The sequence below is a fragment of the Martes martes genome (assembly GCF_963455335.1).
Source record: "Martes martes genome assembly, chromosome: 16".
NCBI lineage: Eukaryota > Metazoa > Chordata > Mammalia > Carnivora > Mustelidae > Martes > Martes martes.
In genome coordinates this window covers 28101900-28127278 of record NC_137904.1, presented here as the reverse complement: position 1 = coordinate 28127278, position 25379 = coordinate 28101900, and the positions used below count along the sequence as shown (strand labels likewise).

Here is a 25379-nt window from a genome sequence, read left to right as displayed (position 1 = left end):
CATAAGATGAGCCTTGGGTCATCGTTTTCTGCCAAAAAAGTTAAAAAAAAAAAAGGATAAGTCAGAAATCTTAAAATCTTCTAGAGAATGGGGTGGTAGTGCTGGGAGCCTCACAGGCAGGAGGCCATTACTCTCAGTGCGAGTGCCCACCACACCTTAACAGCAGCAGTAGTGGGAGATCCCCCATCATCAAAACCCCTGCACTGAGGCAGCCACCCTCGCTCTCTCTGCTCTGAGAGACAAAGAGCAGAGACGATTTGACAAAGACAACGATGGCATCATCCCAACAAAGGAACTTGGAACTGTCATGAAGTCCCTGGGTCAGAACCCAACAGAAGTCCAACTGCAAGATCTGATCAATGAGGTGGGTGCTGATGGTGATGGCACCATTGACTAACCAGAATTTTTACTATGTTGGCTAGAAAAATAAAAGATACAGACAGTGAAGAAGAAATTCATGAGGCACTCCCAGTCTTTGACAACTATGGCACTGGTTACATCAGTGTAGCAAAACTACCTTGTGTCACAACAAACTTGGCAGAAGAAGTCAATGAAATGATCAGAGAACCAGATATTGATGGAGATGGACAAGTCGACTATGAAGAATTCATATAGAGGATGACTGCAAAATGAAGACCTACTTTCAACTCCTTTTTCCCCCTCTGGAAGAATCCAACTGAGTATTTTACTTATCTCTTACCAAAAAAAAAAAAAATTTTTTTCTGTAGAGAAACAGAAAAATTCTGTTTCTCTACAGCAAAACTGAATGCCAAAGCTACCTAGGTCCACACACACAAAATCTGCAAGTATTGGTTGGTGGTCCTATCCTTTAAAGATCAAGCTGCCATCAGTTTTACAATATAAATACTTGTACTACCTTAATGATCAAGAAGCATTTAGTGGACTCCTTGCAGTTCTGTTTGCTCATGATTAATACACTGTCTGGGCTGACCAGTTTTTCTTGCATGTTGCCTGATAATTGAGCACTGTCAGGCATCTGTGTTAAAAATGATAAGGGTCCCTGGGTGGCTCAGTGTGTTAAGCCTCTGCCTTCTGCTCAGGTCATGATCTCAGGGTCCTGGGATCCAATCAGGCTCTCTGCTCAGCAGGGAGCTTGCTTCCCCCACCTCTCTGCCTGCCTACTTGTGATCTCTCTCTGTCAAATAAATAAATAAAATCTTTTTAAAAAAATGACAAATGAAAAAAAATTGAAAACCTATTCAAATGGATTGTAGTTCAATTTGTTAGTATAAATTGTCAGGGCTGGTTTACTGAAAACAAACATTTAAAATTGGTTTACCTCAAAATGTTGTGCAGAAAAACGGGTGAAGGATTAACTGTCTAGACAAAGCCCCACTTAGCAGAATGGTCCTCTTGTACTGTCCCGACCTATGGTGATGATGGCACTCATCCTGGTGGCATGCTGCATGTGTTGGCTTAGCGTTGTCCTTGTTGTACTAGAGAAAAATAGATGTCAGGATGTCACCATTCACACAAAGTTTTAAAAAGGAAGGAACCATCTTTGGACTCTGTTTTTAAAACCCTTCTGAACCACGACTTGGAGATAGCAGAATAGGCTGTGGTTGTGGACTCTACACAACCATCAACATTGCAATTCAAGAAATTACAATTTAAGTCCATTCCAAGTTGTAAATGCTAGCCTTTTTTTCCAATACAAAGACCATTAACTTAAAAAAAATCTAGAGAGAAGAAAAACTTGGAAAACAAACAAACAGACACAAATAGAAGTACCTTCCCCCTTGCAAAAAAATTCTCATACTCTCAAGGTAGAATTCTATACCCAGCAAAAATATCCATCAAGTATGAGGGATGAGTAATGACTTCTTCAGACAAGCAGGAACTCCGAAAATATATGTCCTACACACTCTTTCTGTACTCTTTTTTTTTTTTTTAATCAGTGTGTGTGTTGCTTTGGAAAACATTTTTAATATTTTTAAAATAAGTTCCACATACTTAACCAGTGGGCAACAGAACATTTAAGGTCTCCATGTTGCTACCAAATTCTATTCATCCCACTGTATTGCAATTTTCATTTGCTCTTTTGAGTCCCTCTTTAAGTTATGAGTCCTCTGAGGTCAGGGTCATCTTTGTTCCCACCCTCTGAGCATAGCCCGGTACCTGGCATTTGATATTGTGGCAAAGAAGTGATGTGGTCATTAAGCCCATTCTATTGTCCTCCTGAGCACACAGATGATCTATATTTTCCATATTTTCATCATTAAGTTGGAGCCAGGTGACTTCATTCTGGCCATGGAGTGTAAGCGAAACTCATTTATGTCATTTCTAGGACTGGCACATGAAAATCTCCCAGCTCTCTTCTGCCTCTCCCTTTGTAGCAAACTTGGAAGTCTTGTGTTAAAACTGGGAGAAATCACAGATAGAAGCTTTAGCCCCTGAACAGGTGCATGAACAGCCCTTCCCAACACACACACCGTCATCCCACTGCTCACACACATTGGACTGTGAGTTGAGTGAGAAATAAGCCTTCATTTAATTAATCCCCTGAGATTTAGGGGTTGTTTATTATAGCAATTAGCATATACAGACTAAGGTAGATAGGAACTTAATAATTTCTTAGAAAATAAAGGGATTTCCTGTAAGTCTCCTAGCAACAACTTGGCTGGGAGGCTAAGTCTCCAGGAAAACACAGTAAACACTGTTTCCTTCCAACTCATGTTCTCCCCCAAAACAACTTATTTCCTTAGATTGTTCCTAATGGCGATTCTTATTTGATTTGGAGAGTTTAGAGAGCATTGTTATCGAGGATAACAAATACAGAACATGTATGGCTATCTTGGCACCCCAGCATGTTTCCTGCGGGATGTACATCCTTCGACCAGCTCAATTTGTTTATTCATGATTCTTCTAAAACACTTGTTTATAAATCACCTGCTACATGCTAGGCCTTGTGTGAATGGGCAAAGATAAAGAACAGGGGCTCCCTGCCCTGATAAGTCCAGTCAAGGAAAGAAGATATGAACAGCCTTCTAACCAGAGCAGCAAGCAAAACAGGCCAAGGGCCCCCAACAAGAAGAGCACAGTAAAGGCCACTGGACTGAGGTGGATCTCTTCTGCATCCCATTCATCCTGTAAAAGTGAGCAAGTCCCTGGCCCTTCCTGGCCCCAATTCCTCCTCCATAAATAGCCAGTTTAGACTAATCTAAGATGCCAATACACAGCCTATGAGCTGCACCCTAATGGGAACCACATGTTAGTCACAGCACTCCCTTTCAGGCATGTGGATATGGCCTCGGAATGGTGTCCAACGCAGAACTCTGGTCCACTCCTAATCAGTGAAGCCTACTAGCCATCCCTGAACAAGTTTTTTAGGTACCCATCAAGCGTCTCTGTAACAAAAGTCAGAAACCAGGAGAAGGTCCCAAAGGGATCCACCTGAGCTCAGAAAGGGCTCAGACTAAAGGCTTTGCAGAAAAGCCACACTAGCCAAGACACTTTCAGTGACAGCTTTGTGGGGATGGGGGAGTCCCATGTTTCTCCAGGGCATAGCAGTTAAGAACACAGACTTGGGAACTAGCCTGCCCGGGTTTGAACCCTGATTCCTCTTATCAACTCTCAAAGCTTGGGCAAGTTATTTAGGCTTTCTGTGCCTCAGTTTACTCAACTGCTGATTTAAAGATTAAATGGGCTAATATTCATAAAACATTTGGGACAGTGGCTAGTGCCTATAGCTGTTATGTAATGTTTGTTAATTATCTACGGAGCATCATGGCACTTCTTTACCCCAGGGTATGGTGAGAGGGCGGTGAGAAGGCTGGGAGCTGGAGGTTCTGCTTAAGTGATTAGGTGAGGGGTTCCTAGCCCAGATTAGTAAAACCAGACTTGGGGGGTTCCAGGCATCATCCTGGTATCCCAAATCCTCTCTGATCTCTAGATGAAGAGATCCTGAATCTCCCCACATGGCCTTGTTCCAGGCCCAGAACTGGATGCAAGTGACCTCCCAACCTTGAGATCTTGGACAAAGTACACAACAGTACCCCCAGGCCCTGTGCTGTGGCCTCCACCAAAAGAAGAGCTTATACCAAAGGAGTTAAATTTATTCCCACTAGGGATGGAAGGCAATCTCCTCCCTGAAATCTTGGCTCTCCAGGCTTCCCTTGTTCCACCCTCAACAATGTGCAGGATATGAATTTGCTGAGGCATCACTACTCCCTACTTCCTTTGTCATCTTAGTTCCCTCATTTTAAAAAATATTTTGCCTTGATGATCATTTCTCAACACCTCCTCAGCCCAGAAGCCTCCAAAGTCCCTACCAGTTCAGCTCTCCCCCTGCAGCAGCTCCCCAACAAGAGGATAAAGGTCTCCCCCGCCAGGAGGATGAAAGTCTCCATGGCAGCCATCTCCCTCTTCCTCATCATCCTCATCACCTGCGCCCTGGGGAGAAAGCCTGAACTGTCCTCACGTGAGTGCAACACCTTGTCTTCCTTCCAACCTGGTCTCCCTGGGGAAAGGAGTAGGAGTAAGGATGCTGGGGATATGAGGAGGAGGAGTTCTAGAAGGAGGTCTGGGGTCTTCTGAAACTGGTTTCATCCTCACCTTCCAGGACCAGCCCCCCTTCCCTCCAAGGCCATGGAGTGAGGTCAGTTCATCTCTCTGCCATTAAGTAAAAGTGGCCCACCCCATTTGGGGGACATTATCCCCAGGGAGATAGAGGAGGATTTGGGGGAGACCCTTAAGGCCACTTCTCTGCTTGCCTCTTGAGATGGGGGCCATCTGGTTCCAGAGTCAGCCCCACCCCACGAGAGCAGCCTCAGTTAGGTGTAGGCTTAGGGGAACCATGACAGTGAGGGTCACACCTCAGCTGCCCTTTCCCCAGCTTATTACTTGGGATGAGCTGCCTTCATACACAACCAAAACTATGCCTCACCCTTCAATTTGACCTCGTCTTCTTTTCAGAAACAAGGAGGAAACAGAGGAGGTTATTGAAATAAATCTAGTCTAACGTTAATGGGAATCTGGGCAGTTTGATTTGCCTCTCTGAGAAGGTGTTTGGAGCTTAGAGGGATAGGGTGGGAGTGGCCTCAGGGACCAGTGGACCCCTTATTGCATTCTTCGGGGAGGGAGGATGCTAACTGGGTGAAAGGACAGGCCTTGCCCTCCCACCCACACATGCAGCCGTCCCTGGTGACCGCGGAGGCCACTGCTCGGACACTCCCAGTTCTGTCCAGGTTGGTCACATAACGTGCACACCCCCATCACTCCACTCCATGACCACGGTGCCTCCTTTTCTCCAGGGCCCTTGGTTGGAAATGCCCTTCCTGCTATCTCCATAAGTCAAGCTTGACTGAATGTGTGATTGTCCCCCTCCTGCACCTCCTAGAAGAGCCATGAAATTCCAGAATCAGAAAATAACTGGGAAGTTCACCTAATCCAGAGATGTTTAACATTTTTTAGACAGTGGAACATTTCTTCAAGAAAATGTTACTCAGAAATTTAGTATGTAAAACAGCAAAAAGAGCCAAAAGGGATTCTATCCCCAAAACTTTACTCTTAAGTGCATCAGTATCTCTGAAACAGACCCCAAAGCCCCCAGACCCTCAGGGAATAAAACCCCTCGGTGTAGAAACCACCAATCCAGTCCAACAGCCTCATTGACAGATGAGGAAACTAACCGGGGAATAAAGTTGCCATTGGCGCAAAGCCAGCAAAGGGGAGCAGGAGGTTGGGACCTGGGTGTCCTGACTCCCTGTCCTTGGGCCTTTGTGTCAGCTTCCTTCGCTCTTTGCAGAACAGGGGTTCAGTGGGGACACAGGCAGAAGGGACAGATTGGAAGGGCTGGGTCTGCACTCCCTGTCCCCCGTGGGGATTTCTTCCAAATATTCCTCCTGTGTGGAGCATCTGTGCGAGCCTGCCCCACGGGAGTGGTGTGTGGTCACTGCGAAGATTTGGGTTTTGCTAATCTTCAGTCTGGAACTGAAGGTTGCCAGCCAGTCTTTCTAGGAGCGGTTGAAGAGCAGGAAGGAAGGTGGTTGCTAAGGCAGGAGGAGGGAAAGAGGAACGAATCTGCACAATTCCATGTCCGAGTTCAGCGGGGCCACCTCCTCCTTCCTTCCCGCTTCCACCCTGTGTTGTGCCGAAGCAGCCGGCAGGTCTGGCCTCTGACAATGAGCCCAGGCCCAGCTTCCCTCCCTGCTTTCTCCTCAGGAGGACCTTACCACCCCGCCGAGTGCTGCATCAGCTACATTGCCCAGGCAATCCCACGTCACCGGATCACAGATTATTATGAGACCAGCGGCCTGTGCTCCAAGCCTGGAGTTGTGTAAGTAGAACCCCACACCCCACTGGGATTCAGGGAGCCTGCAAGTTGGGGGGGGGAGGGAGGACACAGAATGGAGACTCCCCAGATCGCCTCTCAGGGGCAGCAGCAGGCAGCGGAGGGTCAACCTGGGGGCTTTCTGGCCTGGCAGAGCCGGCAGGGAGCCAGGAGGAAGCAGACCCCATGGATGGGGAGACAGCAGGGGCGGGGAAAGAAAGGCAGAAGGGCACTTCTAGGGGCAGGCGGGGCACGGAGACTCGGTGGGTCTGGGGGCCCCGAGGGGCTGGAGAGCAGGTCTCAGAGAGGAGACTGGCCTTGAGCTGCCTCTAGCAAAGGAAGGAGCAACAGCCTAGTGGGGTGAGGTGTTTTCTAGGGAGGGCAGACCGGCTTTCACTTCCCAGCTGCTGGATGCCCTATTGGCAACAGTTCTCCCTTTTGTTTCACAGCTTCATCACCAAAAAGGGCCATTCCATATGTGCCAACCCCAGGGACGACTGGGTCCAGGACTACATCAAGGACCTGGAGGAGAAATGAGTGACCCAGAAGTAGTGGAGGAGGGCACAGCTGGCCATCTTAAAGAGAAGAGGCCATGGCCCCCTTCCCAGCCCCAACTCCCAGCCCCTCTCGGGGGCCGCCTCTCGGGAACTGCCTTGCCATGAATTAAAGACCTTGACTTCACACCCTCCCTGCCCTTGCTCAATTCTATGGAATCTCCTCATTGGAGCCCAGCCAGGGTGGCACCCTCGGCATCAGGCTTCGCTCTGCAGAAGTGAGGTCTGTGCTGAATGCAAAAAACAGGTCAGGCCTGTGATGGGGGCGGCGGGAAGCTGAGGCCACCTTTACACAAATTATCATGATGGTAACAAATACCATTGTCTTAGCACTTTCTATCCTCCTGTCTGCTAAGTAGCCTATGTGTATTATCTTATATGTGTATTATGTATATAATATGTATATTATCTTATATAAGCTACACAAGTGTAAAGCTAAGAGCTATCACCTGATTTTGCAGGTAAATCTTCATAAAGCCTTCTTCATAGCAGCCAATCTTCAAATTCCTTCGTTTTGTCCTGCTCCCAAGGCCCTTGTTCCCAGCCATCTGGGGTAAGAATGATTTGGGGACATATGTTAATCCAACCCTTCCCCTCCACTTACATACATCAGGTTGTACTGTATTGTTAGAGCCATTTTTGTGTCCTCCACAAGGCCTAACAGAAAGCCTGGCCTATAGCAGGTGCTCAGGAAATGGATGGATGGATGGGATGGGATGGGGCAGGAATCAAGAGGAGGCTGTGCTCCATGAATTACACCCAGCTGCCCACAAAGTCTCTCAGACCCATCTTCAGAATTCCAGGGGCAGCTCTGTGTACTCGAAGTAAGGGCATGCCCAGAGTAGGTACTCTGGCCATGCTTCCCTGACCACCGGCCTTCCAAGACCAGGGCCAAGAGGAGGCTTGTATGCTAAAGGTACAACCAGGCTTCTCCAGACCTCCTTGCCTCCATAAACAGCACCCAAAGGAGCATCCCCCAGACATACCCTCTCTACCCTCATAAAAAGCCACAGCTTCACCACCACTAACTGAACTTGAACCCAGCAGGACTAAATCCATTGTACAACTTTTCCCAATTTATGAGCAGTCATGCAAAACAGGAAGCCCCATAAGGCTCTCAATTTGGCCCTGCCTCCCTCTACTCTCATTTACTGGAACACTCGCCCCTCAGCCTCTACAGCTTGCAGTCCATCAACAGCAAAAACTCCTGGATCTTCCATCTCTTCTCTGAATCTGCCTTCAACCCCAAGTATGGGGTCCTGAGGCAATGTGAAGAGAGAAGACGCTGAGGGATAGGTCAGCCCTGGTTAAGGCCAGGACTCAGAAGCTGGAAGTCTGGGACAGAGGCTGGTTGTCGGGTGCATGATGTTGGGGCGCCCTCTGCTGGCCATCATTGGTCACAGAGGCGGGGTGGGTGAACCCTTCCTGCAGGTAGGCAGGAGGGATGGCCAGCTAGACCTAAAACTGGTTCAGAGTCCAAGGTCCAAAGAGTTAAAAAAAAAAAAAAATCAACAAACAAGCCAAACACGTCAGCAATAAACGAGGATCCAAGGATCAACACATTATGTTACTAATACATAGAAGAAAACAATCTGTAACAGGAACAAGTGTGAGCTCAGTCAGGTGTCCTTAGACTGGGAATGGAGGACATGGTTTTTGGAGGCCTAAACCCTACCCCTTGCCCCAGTCTGTGCACTCTCTAATCCTGCTTTATGGTCACCTTCCCAATGACAGATCCCCTGGGGGAACTGGGGTGGTTCCCCCCTCCCCCCTCCCCCAAAATAAAGATGGGTGGCAAGTAAGGTGGGGAAATGACATGGATCCGACTTTCAGAACTGCCTGCCTCCTACCTGTGTGACCTGGGAGAACTTCTTTAACTTCTCCAAGCCTCGGGGACCTCATTTTTAAAATAGAGTAAAAATCTCTGCTTCACTACTGCGAGGATTAAATAAAAGAGGGCATACACAGTGGCCGACACCCAGCCCACACGAGCTACACGTGCCCTTTCTCCACTCCTCTCCTTCCACTGAATTTACTAATTCAACTGTGTGAGGTCCCGCCCCCCTCTTTCAGCAAACACGGAGGGAGGCACCGCCTCTCTCCCCTACCGGCTCTGAAGCAGTCAGAGTCCGGAGAGCCGTGAAGTCGGACTGGACGACCAGCCTCTCTTCCAAAGCTGAAGGGCCCCCCTGAGAGGATGAAGGTCTCCGGGGCTGCCCTCTTTCTCCTCATCCTCATCCTCACCACTCCTGCTTCGCACGGCCAGTCAAGTGAGTCCACCTGTCCTTGGAGGGCAGGAATAAGAGAGGGAGACAGGGCAGCAGGCAGCGAGGTGATGCCAAGAACCCTGTCAGGTCTCTGTCATCAGCCGCAGGGCCTCCCCCCTCCCACAGGCACACCTGCTGTTCACAAACTCTTCCCTTCACAAGCAGAGCTGGGCTGGGGTCATCGCGCAGTTTCAGGAAGCTGGGTCAAGGTCACATCAGGGGTCCCAAGGATGGAGAACAGGAATGATCCTTTGGGGGAGCCAAGGAAGTAACCGAAGAGATAATAAATGTGAGCAATGAAAGGAGAGCAAGACAGGTGGACAAGAAAAGCAGCAGATGCTCTGGGAGATCAGGACGAAAGGTTTTGGGGAGGCAGCTGTGCCCAGGAGTGGGGACTCTGAACCTAGACACCCCTTCGTTGCAGAGTCTGGCACAGATTTCTGGGACTATCATGGCAGCCAAAAGAAGGCCCAATGGGACGCCCAGGTGTACAATGCGAGGATTTCATGGCCTCTGTCCATTATTCCTCAGCCCAGGTCTGGGGAATGGGCATAAAGTCCATAGAAAAAGTCCACATAGAAAAGAGGAAAAGCCCATAGAAAAGAGGAAAGGAGGATGGGGTGGAAAGCTTTTAGAGCCACGGGAGGCCTAGGACCTATGGAAAACAAGGTTTGTCTAGGCCACTTTCTACCCCGACTCAACCACCGTTTATGAAAGAGACCACATCCCACCTTCCAGTGCCCCAGCACTTCTTTTCTCTCTGAGGCTACCCCAGGCACATGGTCTGGCCGGATTTTGCCTGTATGAGCCCTCAGGGGAGCAAGGGTCACACACACCATGGAATCTGCTCACACAGTCTCAAAATGCCCCTGAACTCTGTAAACTTTGCTTTGAGTACCAGGGTCATGGACATCGCTATGAGCACGGCTGCAACTGGTGGGTGGCAGGAAGCAAGCATGCCCTTAGGGAAGGTCAAACAGACCACTGCAATGGGTTCAGTTTTTCAAAAAGAGAAAATGGACCACCCAAAGCATGGACGGGCCAAATGGTACTCTCGCGATATTCCAGTCTTGGCCACCGGCTAGAAGAAAGGGGTCAGGCTGCAAAGAATTTTGCACTCTGCAGTTTTGGGGGATGGGGGAGGGGGAGGTCTCTGCCTGCCATCCTCTGTGATATCCCCAACAGATGAGTAGCCAGAGCTCAAGGGAAACACAGTCCTAACAACCAACTGAGGCCAGCATCCTATCAGCATCAAAGAGAGGCGGGAAAGTGGCATTTCTGGGCAAGAAGAATGGTCATTCCTACCATCTGCTCTTAATTATAACAAACACTTGACAGACTTTCTATGTGCTACACTCTGAATTAAGGGTTTTACCAGCATTTTCTCAACTAACCCTCACCCAGATCCTAGGATATAAGCATCTTTTTACCCTCGTTTCATAGACGAGGAGACCTAGAGAGGTAAGACCTACCCATGATCCAAATCATTTAGTCAAGATTCCTATTCAAGATGTTTTCTTCCCGCCCTAACTTCTCTGGCTCATTGCTTGTTTCACCCTCCTCTCCCGGAGGTCAGCCCCTCTAATATCTCTGGATAGAGTCCACACTCCCCTCCCACAGCTCAGGTGTGCTGGTCATCCCTCACCCCAATTTCATCTCATTTGAGAGAGAAAGCGTGAGTCCGGGTGGGGAAGGGCAGAAGGAAAGGGAGAAGCAGGCGCTCCACCGAGCAGGGAGCCTGACTGATGGGCTCCACCCAGGACCCCAGGATCACGACCTGAGCCAGTGGCAGACGCGCTTAACCGACTGAGCCACCCAGGCCCCAATTTCATCTCTTATGTCTTTCTTCTCACATTGTACTCCAGCCATCTGCAACTGCTCGGTGCTCCCACACACACAGTTTCCCCCACCTTTGGACCTTCATACCGTTCTTTCTTCCAGACCCCACAACCCCTTTGTCTGTCTCAGTCCTGCTCAGCCTTCGAGAATCAAGCCAGGCACCGCGTGCTACGGGACTTCTTCCTCGGCCACCCAGGCTGGGTTAGGTGTCCCTCGTTCTGTTTCCAAAGCACCTTGTGCCAAATTCTGTTCTATCACAGACCATGTTCACTGTAGTATTTAGCTCTTCACTTTCCCTTTTCACCCTGACTAGACTGGGAGATACTCAAGAGTTGTGACTGTGGCTTCCTTGTGTTTTTTTTTTTAATATTTTATTTATTTATTTGACAGAGATCACAAGTAGGCAGAGAGGCAGGCAGAGAGAAGGGGGAAGCAGGCTCCCTGCTGAGCAGAGAGCCCGATGTGGGGCTCGACCCCAGGACCCTGGGATCATGACCTGAGCCGAAGGCAGAGGCTTAACCCACTGAGCCACCCAGGTGCCCCTTCCTCATGTTTTTTGCCCCCTGAGAGCTCGGCATATAATAGGAGCCTGATACATGTTTGCCAAACCAAGCCCTGGCACTCAATGACGCTCAGGTCAGAGACTGGAGGTTCTACGTGTGTGCCCCCCCCACTTTTTTCACTTTCTCTGTTACCCATTAAGCTATCATCAGCCTCTGCTAACAGATGGCTTTGCCGTCGGAGGTGTGGAATGCAAGGGATGGGACGTGAAGATAGGCAACCATGGGCTCCCTTTACACATGCTTGGCTCAGCTTTCAATGTGATTCCCTCAGAAAGTCCTGCGTCGTTGAACAGTTCTCACACCTGCTGCCTGAAGCATCATGAGAAAGTAATGCCAAGGAAAATGGTGGTGGGATACAGAAGGGCCCTCAACTGCTACCTGCCGGCAATCATGTAAGCATTCCCTACAGACACTTCCGTGGAGGGGAGAGGGGAACCCGGGGCGGGAAGGAGATGCACAGAGCCAGGAAGTCTCCATGAGAGAAGGAGAGGAGTCATGATTAAGGACTCGGGCTTTGAATCTCACAGGCAGGCCTGGGTTTAATTCTTGACTTTGCCACTTAGAGGCTGTGTGGGCCAATAAATGGCAGCCATCTTGGCTGAGTGGGGAACAGGCTGAAACAGGGATGATGAGGTCTAGAACCCAGACAGGGAGGCCTTCTGAGGGAACTCATGTCGGGGAGGCCCGGGGAGGCCGTGAAGAGTAGGAGACGAGCCCCATGTGAGCTAGGAATGGGGGAGCATGGACTGGACACCCCACCCCAGTCTGTGACCACTGACCGTCTACTTCTGCCTCCACAGCTTTGTCACCAAAAAGAACCGAGAGATCTGTGCCAACCCCCAAGACAAATGGGTCCAAGAGTACATCAAGGATCCCAATATACCTGTGCTGCCTTCCAGAAACTTGGCCCAGGTTAGAAGTGTTAGGCCATAGGAAGGCCACAACACCACAGCTCTCCATGACCATCAGGCCTCGGTGGGAGTCCAGGTTCTGTAAAGAAAGGGGCAGGCCTGTGAAAATGCGGCGTCTGGGGTGGGGGGCCGGCCTGTGGTCTGAATGAGAAGCTAATTAAATGTACTTTAAACATGTTCTCAATCTCTGGAGGAAACGCCAAAGTTAAGGGAGATGGGGAGAAATGCATTCTTAATACACAGAAATATGTATTTCACATCCTTCTTGTTCTTTCATCACCTCACTCCCACACACACACCAGCCGTCCCAGATAATTATGCTTAGCTTCCAACCATCCAGAACCTCTCTGGCCTCTGACTCATTAAAACCCACACAGAATACTTGGCTTTCCCTGTCCATCTTCATCCCTTTATTAGATCTCTTCTTCTTTCCTTTTAAAACACAGCACTTTTTTTTTTTTTAAAGCAGGTCAGAGTGGGAAACTTCACATGCTAATAGTTTTTGTCCTTGTCGCAGAGGTTTTGCTAGATCCCCCAATATGCGGATATGTGGTCTTCCCCAGGCAGGGCCAGACTGGAGAGGGAAGTAGGGATCTCAGCTCCCGGGTGAGCCACTGGCATGTGAGCCTAGGGCTTACCCAGGCTGCAGGACTTGTCAGGGGCTTCATTCCTTCTTGAGGACAAATAATGTTGTATTGTGCGTATGCACCACATCACCCCTTCCTCCATCAGTGGGTGTCTCGGATTCCATGCCCCTTTCCTTCACATTAGCCAGAGTTACTGGATCTTGGTTTCTGTTACATGCGCCCCAAGCACTTTAACTTATATGGTTATCAATCTCCAGCCAGGGGCTCAGAGGCATGTAAGGGTCCAAGGCTCTGACCTACATGCTTCCCGCCCTTGTCCCTCACAGGACAAGGGCGGGAAGAACCTCCTGGAAGCTCCTGCTCCTTGATCTAGGGATTTCTCTCCACCTTTCTTGCTGTCAGAGCTGCGGAGTTAACGGCTGAATATGAGCAAAAGCCTCCCTCTAGTAGCTCACGGCCCAGGGAGGCCAGAATCACTAACAAATACAACGCAGTCAACCCCAGGCCTTTGTTTCCAGAGGCCAAAGTGGACAGGGAGGGGTGACAGGGCTTAGCCTGACACAGGAGCCAGGACAAGTTCAGCATGTACACCCAAAGGCAGTAGGAAGTTTCAAAGTCCTGAGCCAGCACCAGGGTCAAAGTCAGGGAACCAGAGTTCAAAGCCCAAATGACAGGATGGGGATGGGGTTGAAAACAGGAAGCACAGGCCAAGGGCCAGGATCCTGACAAGCTGGAAAGGAAATGTTTATTCTCTCTCTTTCTCTCTCTCTCTCTCTCCCTCCCTCTGGGTCCATCAGAGGTCAGAGGTGAGATGTCAGTCTAAAAACCTAATTGAAAGTCTATATACGAAGTCAAAGTCAAAGTCCCATCCTAGCACATCATATAAAACTTGCCAGAAACTCCTAACGGTTCAGCACTGGAAGTACTTTCCTTCAGAGCTTTCAATTTTTTTTTTAAAGAGGGCTATTCCTAGTCTTTTCAAGGTACACGGATGCCTGCCTTTAAACACACACACACAAACACAAAGGACCCCCTCACTGGGGACACACAACATCTGCCAGCCCTGCCCGTACTAAAGCAAAGACCTCACCCACATAAGCCAACCAGCTCACATGACTGTCAGCCTTGTGGGATGGACGTGGTTGATGGGGGGGCGGGGGCGGGGATGGAAAATAAGGCCTGGAATAGGGGGTCGCTTTCACTGCTATGTCAGAGAAAGGCCTTTGCCTCAGGACAGGTGACGACCACACACAGCAACATGGGAAGACCAGTGGGTGGGACAGGAGGGCATGAACGTGAGGAAGCAATCCTGGGTAGTACAAAGAGAATTCAAATGCGGTAAGAGGCCTGGCCACATGTCCCCTCTCCGTGCATTCATTTCACTGCCCCATGAGGATTTGGACCCGATGATGGATGTCCTGAGGCCAGCTTCGGTGGGCCAGTAAGAAATGCTATTTGGCTCCAGAGTGGCCTTTGAAAATAAGCTGGGTGAACACGCCTTCTCCCCACAAGAGGGGACATACATCGATGCGCATGTGTGAGTGACTAGTGGAGAGTCGTCAGCAGCCTGAACTAGGATTAGCAGGACAGGATTGATGCAATGGTTTAAAAGCATTGGCTCCAAATTCAGAAAGGCAAAATCTAGGCTCAAATCCCAACTCTGCCATTTACTGCGAGACCTTGGGCAACTACGAAATCCTTCTCAGCCTCGGTTTTAAAGTTTATAAAATAGGTCAAATAACAGGACCTACCTCTGGACGTGCAGAGGATTAGGAGAATGCTTAACTAAGTGCTAAGGAGATGTAAGCGCTCAGTAGATGAGCCTCATTATTCCATCAGCTGACTTTCCTTTAAGACCGTAGGACGTGGGACAGAAAGGAGCTTTCTCGCATTGTGAGATAAGGGAACCACAGCTCAGAAAAGGAAGAGCGACTTGCCCAAGGCCGCACTATGAGACATCGGCAGACCTGGCATTAGAACTGGGGGCTATATTTTATTTTTTTTAATTTTTTTAAAGATTTTATTTATTTATTTGACAGAGAGAGATCACAAGTAGGTAGAGAGGCAGGCAGAGAGAGAAAGAGGAGGAAGCAGGCCTCTTGCTGAGAAGAGAGCCCGATGCGGGGCTCGATCCCAGGACCCTGAGATCATGACCTGAGCCGAAGGCAGAGGCTTAATCCACTGAGCCACCCAGGTGCCCCTGGGGGCTATATTTTAAACAGAAGAAGCTTCTGGTCTCCATGAGGCTGAGGGTTGTGTGAGTATAGGGAATACTAGATCCACCCCACAAAGAGAGCAATAGCTCAAGACCTGAGAGTCTCCTTTTCCATGACCTGGGACCCTGAGACCCTGACCTCCGTGTGGCTATCCTGTGATTGCTGCCAAGAAGTTGTGAGGAAACAACGGGCAGACGCAGGGAGGGATGTTGCATCTCTCCAGAGCCTGGTGTTTACCAGTGATGGCCTTTTCCTCTTTGAGCCAAGTTTCCTCGTCTGCAAAATGGAGCTGACCCCTTACAAGGCTGTTGCGATGATCCCCAGCTACAGGGTCTGGCACAAGCACTATAATAAAATGGAAAATGTTACCCTCTTAACAGCTAGAGCAAGAATTCTTTTCATGGAGGAAACAACCTCTGGTAAGGAAATGTGTCAGTAACCCCAGTTAAGACAGGAAAGTCCCCCAGGACAGAACTACAGACTGGGGCCAAGACCAGGGGGAGGGGTGAACCAAGAGGAGGGACTGTGTTGCCTTTGAGAGCCAGAAAAGGGTCGGGGAGAGCGGCTGGGGAAGCAGCTGGGGCCAGTGAATAGTGGGACCCTATTCCTCCCTGAAGCCCTCAAGAGCCCATCAGTTATGCAGCTCCCAGAATACTTGATGTGAATGATCTGGGGGGAAGTGAGAAGGGGGATCACTCCCTGGTGAGGTTCACATGGAAGTGAGACAGGGCCAGCACCCCAGGACAAGGAATTAGAGATTGAGAAATGTGAAGTCAGTCCTTGGAAAGTCACAGAAGTCTTGCAGAAATTTTGAATTGCCCCAGGCCGTAGAAGCGGGGGGGGGGGGATTGAAAGGACTCCCGAGCAGTTCTCAAGATCTAGGGATGTGCCCAGGGTGGCTCCTTCAGACTGGGTGGTGAGGAAAGGCTTCACCAAGAAGGTGACATTGATGTTGACCTGATGGCTCAATAACGATCACATGAGGAATGAAGTTTTCCGGGCAGGGGGCACGGCCAGTGCAAAGTACTGGGCAGGAACCAGCTGGGGGAGCAGGATCAATGCTGCTGGAGCATATGGCCAGGACAGCGGGATGAGCAACCAGGAAGGCGAGAGCAGGACAGGGTACTTTGGGAGCCAGAGTAAGGGGAGTGTGATTTATGTTAGGGGAGGAGGAAGCCATTAGGGATGGTGTTAAGCAGCCACAGAACATCACCTTATCCACCTGTTTAAAGAAACCTGGCCAGGGGCGCCTGGGTGGCTCAGAGGGTTAAAGCCTCTGTTTTCAGCTCAGGTCATGATCTCAGAGTCCTGGGATTGAGCCCTGTGTTGGGCTCTCTGCTCAGCAGGAGGCCTGCTTCTCTTCCTCTCTCTCTGCCTGCCTCTCTGCCTACTTGTGATCTCTGTCTGTCAAATACATAAATTTAAAAATCTTTTAAAAAATAAAAAATAGGGACGCCTGGGTGGCTCAGTTGGTTAAGCGGCTGCCTTCGGCTCAGGTCATGATCCCAGTGTCCTGGGATCGAGTCCCACATCGGGCTCCTTGCTCCGCAGGGAGCCTGCTTCTCCCTCTGCCACTCTGTCTGCCTGTGCTCTCTCTCTCTCTCTCTCTCTGACAAATAAATAAATAAAATCTTTAAAAAAAATAAAAATAAAAAATAAAGAAACCTGGCTGCTCTGTGGACATGGATTCCTGGAGGCAAGGGAGAGCCATCTGGACAACCCAGCAGCAATCCAGGCCACAGATGATGGTGGCTGGGGCCAGGGAGGAAGTGGTGAAGGTAGAGGAAAAGGAGCAGATTAGGGAAATGCTTAGGGGGCAGAACCAAAAAGAAATACTGAGAAAGATTTGGGCTTGAGCAAGTAGGTGGATGTTGGCACAAGTTCTAGAAATGGGAAAGTCTGGGGGGCAAGCAAGTCAGGGAATGGAATCAGGATAGGGACATGACAATTTTGAAATACTTGTTAGGCATCTATATAGCCATCCTGGGCAGGGAGCTGGTTGTTAGTCTGGAATGCCAGAGAAAGCTCAAGCTGGAGATGTAAAGCCATGGGACCAGACAGGGTCAGGTAGGAAGGTGATGAGCAGTGGGTTCTGGGGTCCCTTTAGAGAAAGATCAGAGCAGGAGCCACACAGAAATGGGAGGGAGGAGAAGCCAGGAGGGCAGCAGGAGATCCAAGACAGTGTGTGGTGACCTGCCGGCCAAAAGAAAATAATTCAAGAAAGAGGGAGGAATCAAACATGATGAGTGCAGCCAGAAGTAAAAGAAGAACAGAGAACTGGCCATTGGATTTGACCCATGAACGTCCGGTGACCTGGACTAGCACAGACAGAAGTCCAACCGAAGGGGGTAAGAGAACAGGGCTACAGAAGTAGGGACCAGGACCCTACATGGGTAACTCTTCTAACAGCTATTTTATGAAGGGAAACAGAACTTAGGGTTGGAACCAGAAGCAGGAATGGGCTCAAGGGAGGATTTTTTTTTTTTTAATGTAAGAATTTAGAGCGTGTCTGTGTGTGAATGTGCAAAGTATTCAACCTCGGGGCGCGTGGGTGGCTCAGTGGGTTAAAGCCTCTGCCTTCAGCTCAGGTCATGTTCCCAGGATCCTGGGATCGAGACCCGCATCGGGCTCTCTGCTCATCAGGGAACCTGCTTCCCTTCCCTTCTCTCTGCGTGCCTCTCTGCCTACTTGTGATCTCTGTCAAATAAATAATAAATAAAATCTTTAAAAAAGTATTCAACCTCTCTGAGCTTCACTTTCCTGTTCTATAAAACAGAGACTAAAACAAACACCTACAATTGCAGGTTATTAGGAAAATCACACCGGTCACCATATGCCAAGTGTCCAGTCCTGTGCCTGGTTCATAGCAGAGTCAGAGAAAGAATGCTTGCACACAGCAGGTTCTCACTGGTAAGGGAAAGAGGACGGTTCTCAGTTCCCACATTGCCCCTTATAGCGGAGGAGTAGCTGGGGGAGTCATAAAGGGCAGGATCAAAAGCCGTTCGTGAGCACAGTTGCTTTCACCCTAAGCACACACTCAGAACTTCCCTCCCTCTCCCCCTTGTGTTCTTCCCAAAAAGGAGCCCTCCCCCATCCCCCAGACTCTGTAACATGGTGCTTCTCATCTGAACCACAGAACACAGCTGATCTGAGGGACTATTTTCTCATTTCTCCCAAGGGTGATACACAGCTGGCACCATCCTAGATGCAAAGGAGAGAAGTTAATCCATTATCCAGTGCATGTCTTTGAACTCAGTTTAAAAAGGCTGCCTTGGAGGCAGGGACCACCCCTCTGAATTTACTCTTTGCACCTAGTAGGTTTCACTAAATGTCTATGCATGAAATTCACACAAATGCCTTGGGTTGGCTGGATAGAAGGTGTGTTCAGGAGTCCATGTGAGGAACGCTTTAGGCTGTGAGTCAGGGAGTCAGGTCAGGAAGTGCCACCATGGAGATGGCATGTCAAGCTGGGCTCTGGAGGGTGAGGGTTTGCAGCCACTGCAAAGCTGGTCTAGTCTGACTTGATCTTGGGAAAATTAGTGGGCAGTGCCACCCAGTGGTTAAGAACCACAATGACTAGACCCTGTGATTCCTTAAAGGGCTCACACACACGGTCTCCTCCAAGAAGCAAGATCGGCTTGTGCATGATGCATAAACCCAGCTGCTGAGATGGCTCTTCCTGGTGCCCACACCTTCCCATCTCCCTGATTTCTCCCCTTGTGCAGGGAGCAGAGGTTCTTGGCCCCAACAAATGCACAACAGATAAAGAGCCTACTCTCACAGAGCTTACATGTTTGTGGGAAGAGAGAGACCATACACAAATATTCACAACATCAGGCAGTGAAAAATTCTACAAAGAACAAAGCAGAGCAAAAGTAACAGTGAGGAATGCAAATGGAAACTTTGTACTATTTGCTAGAACCCACCAAGAAACCTAATTTAGTAAACTTGTCACCTTAGGTTCCACTTCCAGCCTAGAGAACTGCACACCAAACACATCTAATAAACGGATACCACATTCTGCAAATAAAAGCTATAAACTCCAGACAAAATGTTTAAAATTCAGTTGTGAGCACAAGAGACTGTGCAGGTGTTGGAGGTTAAAAATTGGAGTTGGCAACAGGCGTGGAGTGGGTTCCTAATTTCTGTGGTTTGGGTTTGAGGTCGAGTGCAGGGCTCACCCTGAAAACCTTTGCAGGAAAACCAAAGACCAAGCCATTGACCCCTTCAGGCCAGGCTCATATATCAAAGATTGTACAATTTGTCAGGAAGGCTTATACACAGAGGTCAGAAGCAACCTATGGTGACCTTTCCTCATTATAATACTAAAATCCTCGATAGTTTTTCGTTTAAGTGTGGAGCCCAATGCAGGACTTGAACTTACCACCCTGAGATCAAGACCTGAGCTGAGATCAAGAGTGGGGTGCTTAACAGACTGAGCCACCCAAGCATCCCAGTTTGTTTGTTTGTTTGTTTGTTTTAATAAGGACCTGGAAGTTTGGAGAACAGGGGGTGTGGCAAAGCTGAAAAGCAATTTTATGCTGCTCCCTTGGGAACTCCCTGTCTATCAGGAAAAAAGCCAGGGTTGTGCAGAGGGGGCGGATGAACCAGACCTTACTGTCAGGCTCTCCTCTACTGCTCCCTAGCCTAGCATTTTTTAAATGGTGAAGTGGGTATTGGGGAGGACATAGAGAAATTCACCTGGGTGTAGACGACATTACACCCTTAGAGACTAACTCAGAGTACCAAACATGCATGCATGGAAATGTGGGACAGACTGCTCACAGACATTTCCGCTGGTTAAGGGATTACTGCTGAAAGACAGGCTTCCAAGTTTTATTCTCTGGACATTTTTTAGATATTTTCCTATTTTTATCTTCTCTTCCCTTTCTTCATTCAGGCAGACCAGCCACACCACACGGCTCATCCATCCGTCTCAGGGGAGACATGACACAAGGCAGTGACTAAATGATGAGTCTTCTTGGCTCTGTGTCCTAAAAGCCTAAGCAAGCCCTTTGCAGAAAGGATAAAAGAGGATTCAAAGTGATCTTTTTTAATGTCTTCACCAGAGTTATTAAGGACTGTGGATTTCTTCCCAGCCAAAGAGAGTCCTGGTTTGGTCTGAAGGGATGAGCACCCCAGCAGCATGCCAGGAAGCAGGAAGACCCCAAGAGAAAGGGCATGGACAATGTCCAGGCAGGTGGACCACAGCAGCCCTGGGGAAGTTCTCCATGTCCTCAAATGTAACCCCATACCTTCAGCATGCCATCAGACCCACAGACCATACTAACCCCAGGTAGGAAGGCTCAGCAGTAACCTCTGGGGACAGATCATCATATGGGCTCTCCAAACACCCAGGTGCACCCCAGAAAGGCTGAGGTTAAAGCTTCCCACCAGGCCAGCAAAAGAGCAGGATACAAAGATACATCAAATTAAGTTACAGGAGTAAAATTTTCTTTCTTATGAACCTCGGTTTGTAGACTTCAATTCCAGCTACAACTCTGGGTACTTCTGCATTAATTGAATCTGTTATAATGATTCGGATCTTTTCTAGGTTAATGTTTTCCTTGCATAATCCTCATTAAGTGTTTGTTACTTGAGTCCCTGGAGTGGAAACCTAGGAAGGAGGCAGTATTCAGCTGAGGGTGTTCCCACTGTGGCTTCCCTGTGACTCTGGTCTGACCACAGATATCCCACACCCCATCCTGAGGCTGAACCACAGTGGGACCTCTAGCTGCCTCCCTCCTGGGCTCAGGAGGAAGCCTGTGCCTGCTGGCTGCAGGACTGGTAGGATGCCTACGCATGTCCTTTCTTGCCTTACTGCAGGACAGACCCCCTGCCTGCCTCCAGGGGAAGGGGGACTCTTGCCCCCCAGAAATCCCCCACCCTCCTGAGTGCAAGCTCTGAGCTTGTCTGCTTACATCTCATGATGGCAGGGAATTGTCCTCCCAATCCTGCCTCGGAAACCCCGAAGTGGACACTCTGAGTCAGAGAAAGGCCTCCACTTCCCTTTTTCTAGTGGAGTTCTCCCTGTCACTTCCTGTGGAACATCTGTTCCCCAACTCATTTCTGACCCTGTAACCCTGTCACTGTCCAGCAAGAGGTGGGATGGTTGGAAATGAAAAAGAAAACACTCACTGGCCATCCTTTACCTGTCAGGCCGTCTACACATGTCACCTTACCCTAACTTCCACTTTGCAGGCAGAGATTATAGCCATAGGAGACCTAGGAAAAAACCATAGGGCGCTCAGGGAGTTTAAGTTAACTTGCTTCAGCTCACACCGCTAGCAAGTGAATAAGCCAGAATTCAAATGTGTGTCTGGCTCCAAACCCCCAAATGGGACCTGTCAGTGCTGATCCAGCCCTCCCCGCGGGCCCTATGGGCTATTTTCCTAGAATCTACATCCCTGGCTCAGCGTCTGGTGTCCCATGCTCCCTCTGCCCAGTCTCTCTGCTGATTTCCAAGGCCCTAACAGAGGAATCTAACATGCCCAGCTCATGTTTTCATCTAGGCCACATAACTCCAGGCCAAACCCTCTACAGCAAGCACGTGCAACTCTGCCTCAGGGTCTTCCTTGGCTGCAGCTTTTCCTACTGGAACTTTCTGGGATCACCTCCCAATAAACTACTTGCCATCACGTCCTATTTCATGGCCACTTCTGGGGAATCCTGACCTAGGAAAGGTGTGAGAGGGAGAAAAGTCAAGAGGACGCCTAGGTTGCTGGTCTGACCAGACGAGCTTCATTATTTTAGTGGGGGGTACCCCATGTATTGTGAGCTTGCCATGGGCTAAGCATTCTGCAGGGCCCGTTACACAGACTATGCCAATTAATTCTCCCCACCACATTATGTCATACATGGTACCCATCCCTATATTACCAATAAGGAAACACGCTCGGAAGAGTGAAGCCATTTTTTTTTTTTTTTGCTATTTTTCTTTATTTAATTTCTTTTCAGTGTAACAGAATTCATTGTTTATGCACCACACCCAGTGCTCCATGCAATGTGTGCCCTCCATAATACCCACCACCAGGCTCCCCCACCCTCCCACCCCCGCCCCTTCAAAACCCTCAGATTGTTTTTCAGAGGCCATAGTCTCTCATGGTTCATCTCCCCCTCCAATTTCCCTCAACTCCCTTCTCCTCTCCATCTCCCAATGTCCTCTGTGTTGTTTGTTATGCTCCACAAATAAGTGAAACCATATGATAATTGGTTATTTCACTCAGCATAATCTCTTCCAGTCCCGTCCATGTTGATGCAAAAGTTGGATATTCATCCTTTCTGATGGAGGCAGAATACTCCATAGTGTATACAGACCACATCTTCCTTATCCATTCGTCCATTGAAGGGCATCTTGGATCTTTCCACAGAGTGAAGCCATTTTCCCGGGTCAGACAGCTAGTAAGTGGCGGAGCTGGTTTTCAAGGGGGCAGGGGGTAGGAGAGGTAGAAAGGTCGTGCTGCTTTGACATTCGGCTGCCCAAAATGCATTACTCAGAGGGATCCCTGCTTCCATGTGCCAGCCCTTCACTTCCAGCAGGAAAGTTCCTATTTCCTCACAGTAGAGAACATTAATGGCCCTATTATTCACCTTCTCACTGATGGAAAAATTGGGTGTAAGGGGGGCGGAAAGTACAGAGGGTGGGAAAGAATAATCAAAATAATAAGAGCTATTTTGTACTGAGTGCTGACAAGTGCTGGGTACTGGCAAATTCTTCATGTCATCCGACTTACACTTCCCAACAAGCCTTGGGGAAAGAACTGTCTGAAGTTACACCCATTTAATAGAAGTGGGGAAGGACGAGTTCTACAGAACAATTAAGAACCAATCCAAACAACCCTCCTACACTGTTGGTGGGAATGGAAGCTGATGCAACCACTCTGGAAAACAGCATGGAGTTTCCTCAAAAAGTTGAAAATAGAGCTACCCTATGACCCAGCAATAGCACTACTGGGTATTTACCCTAAAGATACAAATGTAGTGATCCAAAGGAGCACGTGCACTTGAATGTTTACAGCAGCAATGTCCACAATAGCCAAACTATGGAAAGAACCTAGATGTCCATCAACAGATGAATGGATAAAGAAGATGTGGTATATATATACAATGGAGTACTATGCAACCATCAAAAGAAATGAAATCTTGCCATTTGCAACAGTGTGGATGGAACTAGAGGGTATTATGCTGAGCGAAGTAAGTCAATCAGAGAAAGACAATTATCATATGATCTCCCTTATATGAGGAAGTTGAGAGGTAAAGTGGGGGGTTTGGGGGGTAGGGAAGGAAAAAATGAGACAAGATAGGATTGGGAGGGAGACAAACAATAAGAGACTCTTAATCTCATAAAACAAACTGAGGGTTGCCAGGGGGAGCGGGGATAGGGAAAGGGTGGTTGGGTTATGGACACTGGGGAAGGTATGTGCTATGGTGAGTGCTGGGAAGTATGTAAGCCTGATGATTCACAGACCTGTAATAATAATACATTATAGGGGCACCTGGGTGGCTCAGTGGGTTGAGCCTCTGCCTTCGGCTCAGGTCATGATCCCAAGGTCCTGGGATTGAGCCCCACATCAGGCTCTCTGCTCAGCAGGGAGCCTGCTTCCTCCTCTCTCTCTGCCTGCCTCTCTGCCTACTTGTGATCTCTCTCTCTGTCAAATAAATAAAATCTTAAAAAAAAAAAAAATAATAATAATACATTATATGTTATACATATAACATGTATAACATATACATATAATAATGGGGCTAATAATACATTATATGTTAATAAAAAAATAAAAATCCAAACAGTCAGACACACATGGACCAAGCTCCAGCCCCTCCTCACTGTGACTTAGCCTCAGCCTCTGTTTTCTTCTACTTCTCTCTCTCTCTTTTTTTCTAAGAAAAGAGTTCCACATCCTACTTTCTGAGCATTTCCTGCCTGGTCCCTGGGGAGAAATCAAGCCTTCTTAAGAGGTTTGAAGCAATCAAAGGACAGCTGCAGGACACAAGGGAGAGTCACCGCTGTCAGAGATTTTCCCCCTGTTTTCGGAAGCGTGAACAGGGTTGAAGAGACATACTGGGGGTCTGAGTGTCCGCAGTGCTGAGGCTACAAAGCAGCCAGAGTCTGCGAGATGAGAGGGTGGTTTCTTTATGGGACGGTGGTGAGTGTTTATGTGGCGGTGGTGGCGCTGCTTCAGCATCAGTCATGGGGCAGTGTCAAAAATGTACATGTTACAACTTACATACCCTTAGAAAGAAAGTTCTCGGTATTTTCAGTACCTGATCACACTGGAATGGTGGAAGAAACACTGAAACATGATAATTAAGGGAAACCATCTCCCCTGGAATAGAGCAGTGGCGCTTCAGGCAAATACTCACAGCCAGTGTGACGTTCAGACTCCTCGCCAGGGCTGTGTCGTACCTCCCGAGATGACTTCAGGACGCAGGGGGCACTGAAGCTGCCTTGCGGCCCTGGTTGGGGGTGAGGGACGAGGTTCTCATCCTGCCAGCTTCAGCCGATGCTGCAATGGGATGTGGCTCATCTTGCCTTGCCCCTGAACCCTCCTGACTGCCACGGTGCTACGGCTAGGGGAACTGGTGGTTTGTTCTCTAGGGGTGGCAAGGCCTGTGGTCCCTCCCCCGCTGCTTCAGCCCCATCCAGCCCTCACCAACCTGAATCTAAGCATGTCCTCCACCTTTTCTAAGCCACCCACTTGGCAGCCGCTGCGATGGGGTCAGGAGGAGCCTCACCAGAATATCAAAAAACACTTGCTCCATTCCTCATCTCAGATGGTGCAAGCAGGTATGAGTTACACCCCATCCACATCCCCAGGGAGAACTGAAGGCTTGTGTCCGATCCTGGCATCCCTTCCCCCAACCTCTACCTCCACTGATCCTCCATTTCTTCGCATGCTGCCTCACCCCACATGGGTCAGGGCCCTGGTCCCTTCATTCCCCCCAAAAAACACTGATGTATGGCTATTGGGCGTCAACAGATATTCACTGGGAATCTGGGCAGAGGATGAGCTCTGGATAAGATGGTACATGAACATAGCACAGAATAATTTAGGTGAGGACTTGAACTAGGATATTAGCCATTAACATCCCTCCCTTAAAAATTCATGGGCCATTCCCTGCCAGAAGGAATTCCTCTCCCCCAGCCTGA

The 25379-nt window shown here is 48.9% G+C and overlaps 2 protein-coding genes and 1 pseudogene across 5 annotated transcripts in view; all 3 read left to right on the top strand.

Moving 5' to 3' along the window:
- CCL14 (C-C motif chemokine ligand 14) overlaps nucleotides 1-8333 on the top strand; it is a 29853-nt gene extending 21520 nt beyond the window's left edge. For all 3 annotated transcript variants that reach the window (XM_080827041.1, XM_080827039.1, XM_080827040.1), the window contains 3 exons: nucleotides 4269-4441; nucleotides 6184-6298; nucleotides 6742-8333. In XM_080827041.1, the coding sequence (XP_080683167.1) occupies nucleotides 4269-4441; nucleotides 6184-6298; nucleotides 6742-6829 (376 nt within the window). In that variant the 3' untranslated portion in view covers nucleotides 6830-8333. The remainder of the gene's footprint in view (nucleotides 1-4268; nucleotides 4442-6183; nucleotides 6299-6741) is intronic.
- Nucleotides 308-695, top strand: LOC308357469 (calmodulin-alpha-like; annotated as a pseudogene). Its single transcript has one exon. The product of its transcript is annotated as a calmodulin-alpha-like (transcript).
- A 616-nt stretch (nucleotides 8334-8949) lies between the features above and the next one.
- Nucleotides 8950-12603, top strand: CCL16 (C-C motif chemokine ligand 16). The gene is made up of 3 exons (XM_080827038.1): nucleotides 8950-9116; nucleotides 11787-11907; nucleotides 12316-12603. Exons 1-3 carry the CDS (start codon nucleotides 9044-9046, stop codon nucleotides 12446-12448), a joined length of 327 nt encoding a protein of 108 aa, XP_080683164.1. The 5' UTR covers nucleotides 8950-9043; the 3' UTR covers nucleotides 12449-12603.
- The last annotated feature ends 12776 nt before the right edge of the window (nucleotides 12604-25379 follow it).

Bases quoted from the DNA above. Each gene is read 5' to 3' on its own strand.
- CCL16 (XM_080827038.1), top strand. From the start codon at position 9,044: ATGAAGGTCTCCGGGGCTGCCCTCTTTCTCCTCATCCTCATCCTCACC. The intron at 9,117-11,786 runs GTGAGTCCACCT...TGATTCCCTCAG, and splicing joins TGCTTCGCACGGCCAGTCAA to AAAGTCCTGCGTCGTTGAAC. The intron at 11,908-12,315 runs GTAAGCATTCCC...CTGCCTCCACAG, and splicing joins TGCTACCTGCCGGCAATCAT to CTTTGTCACCAAAAAGAACC.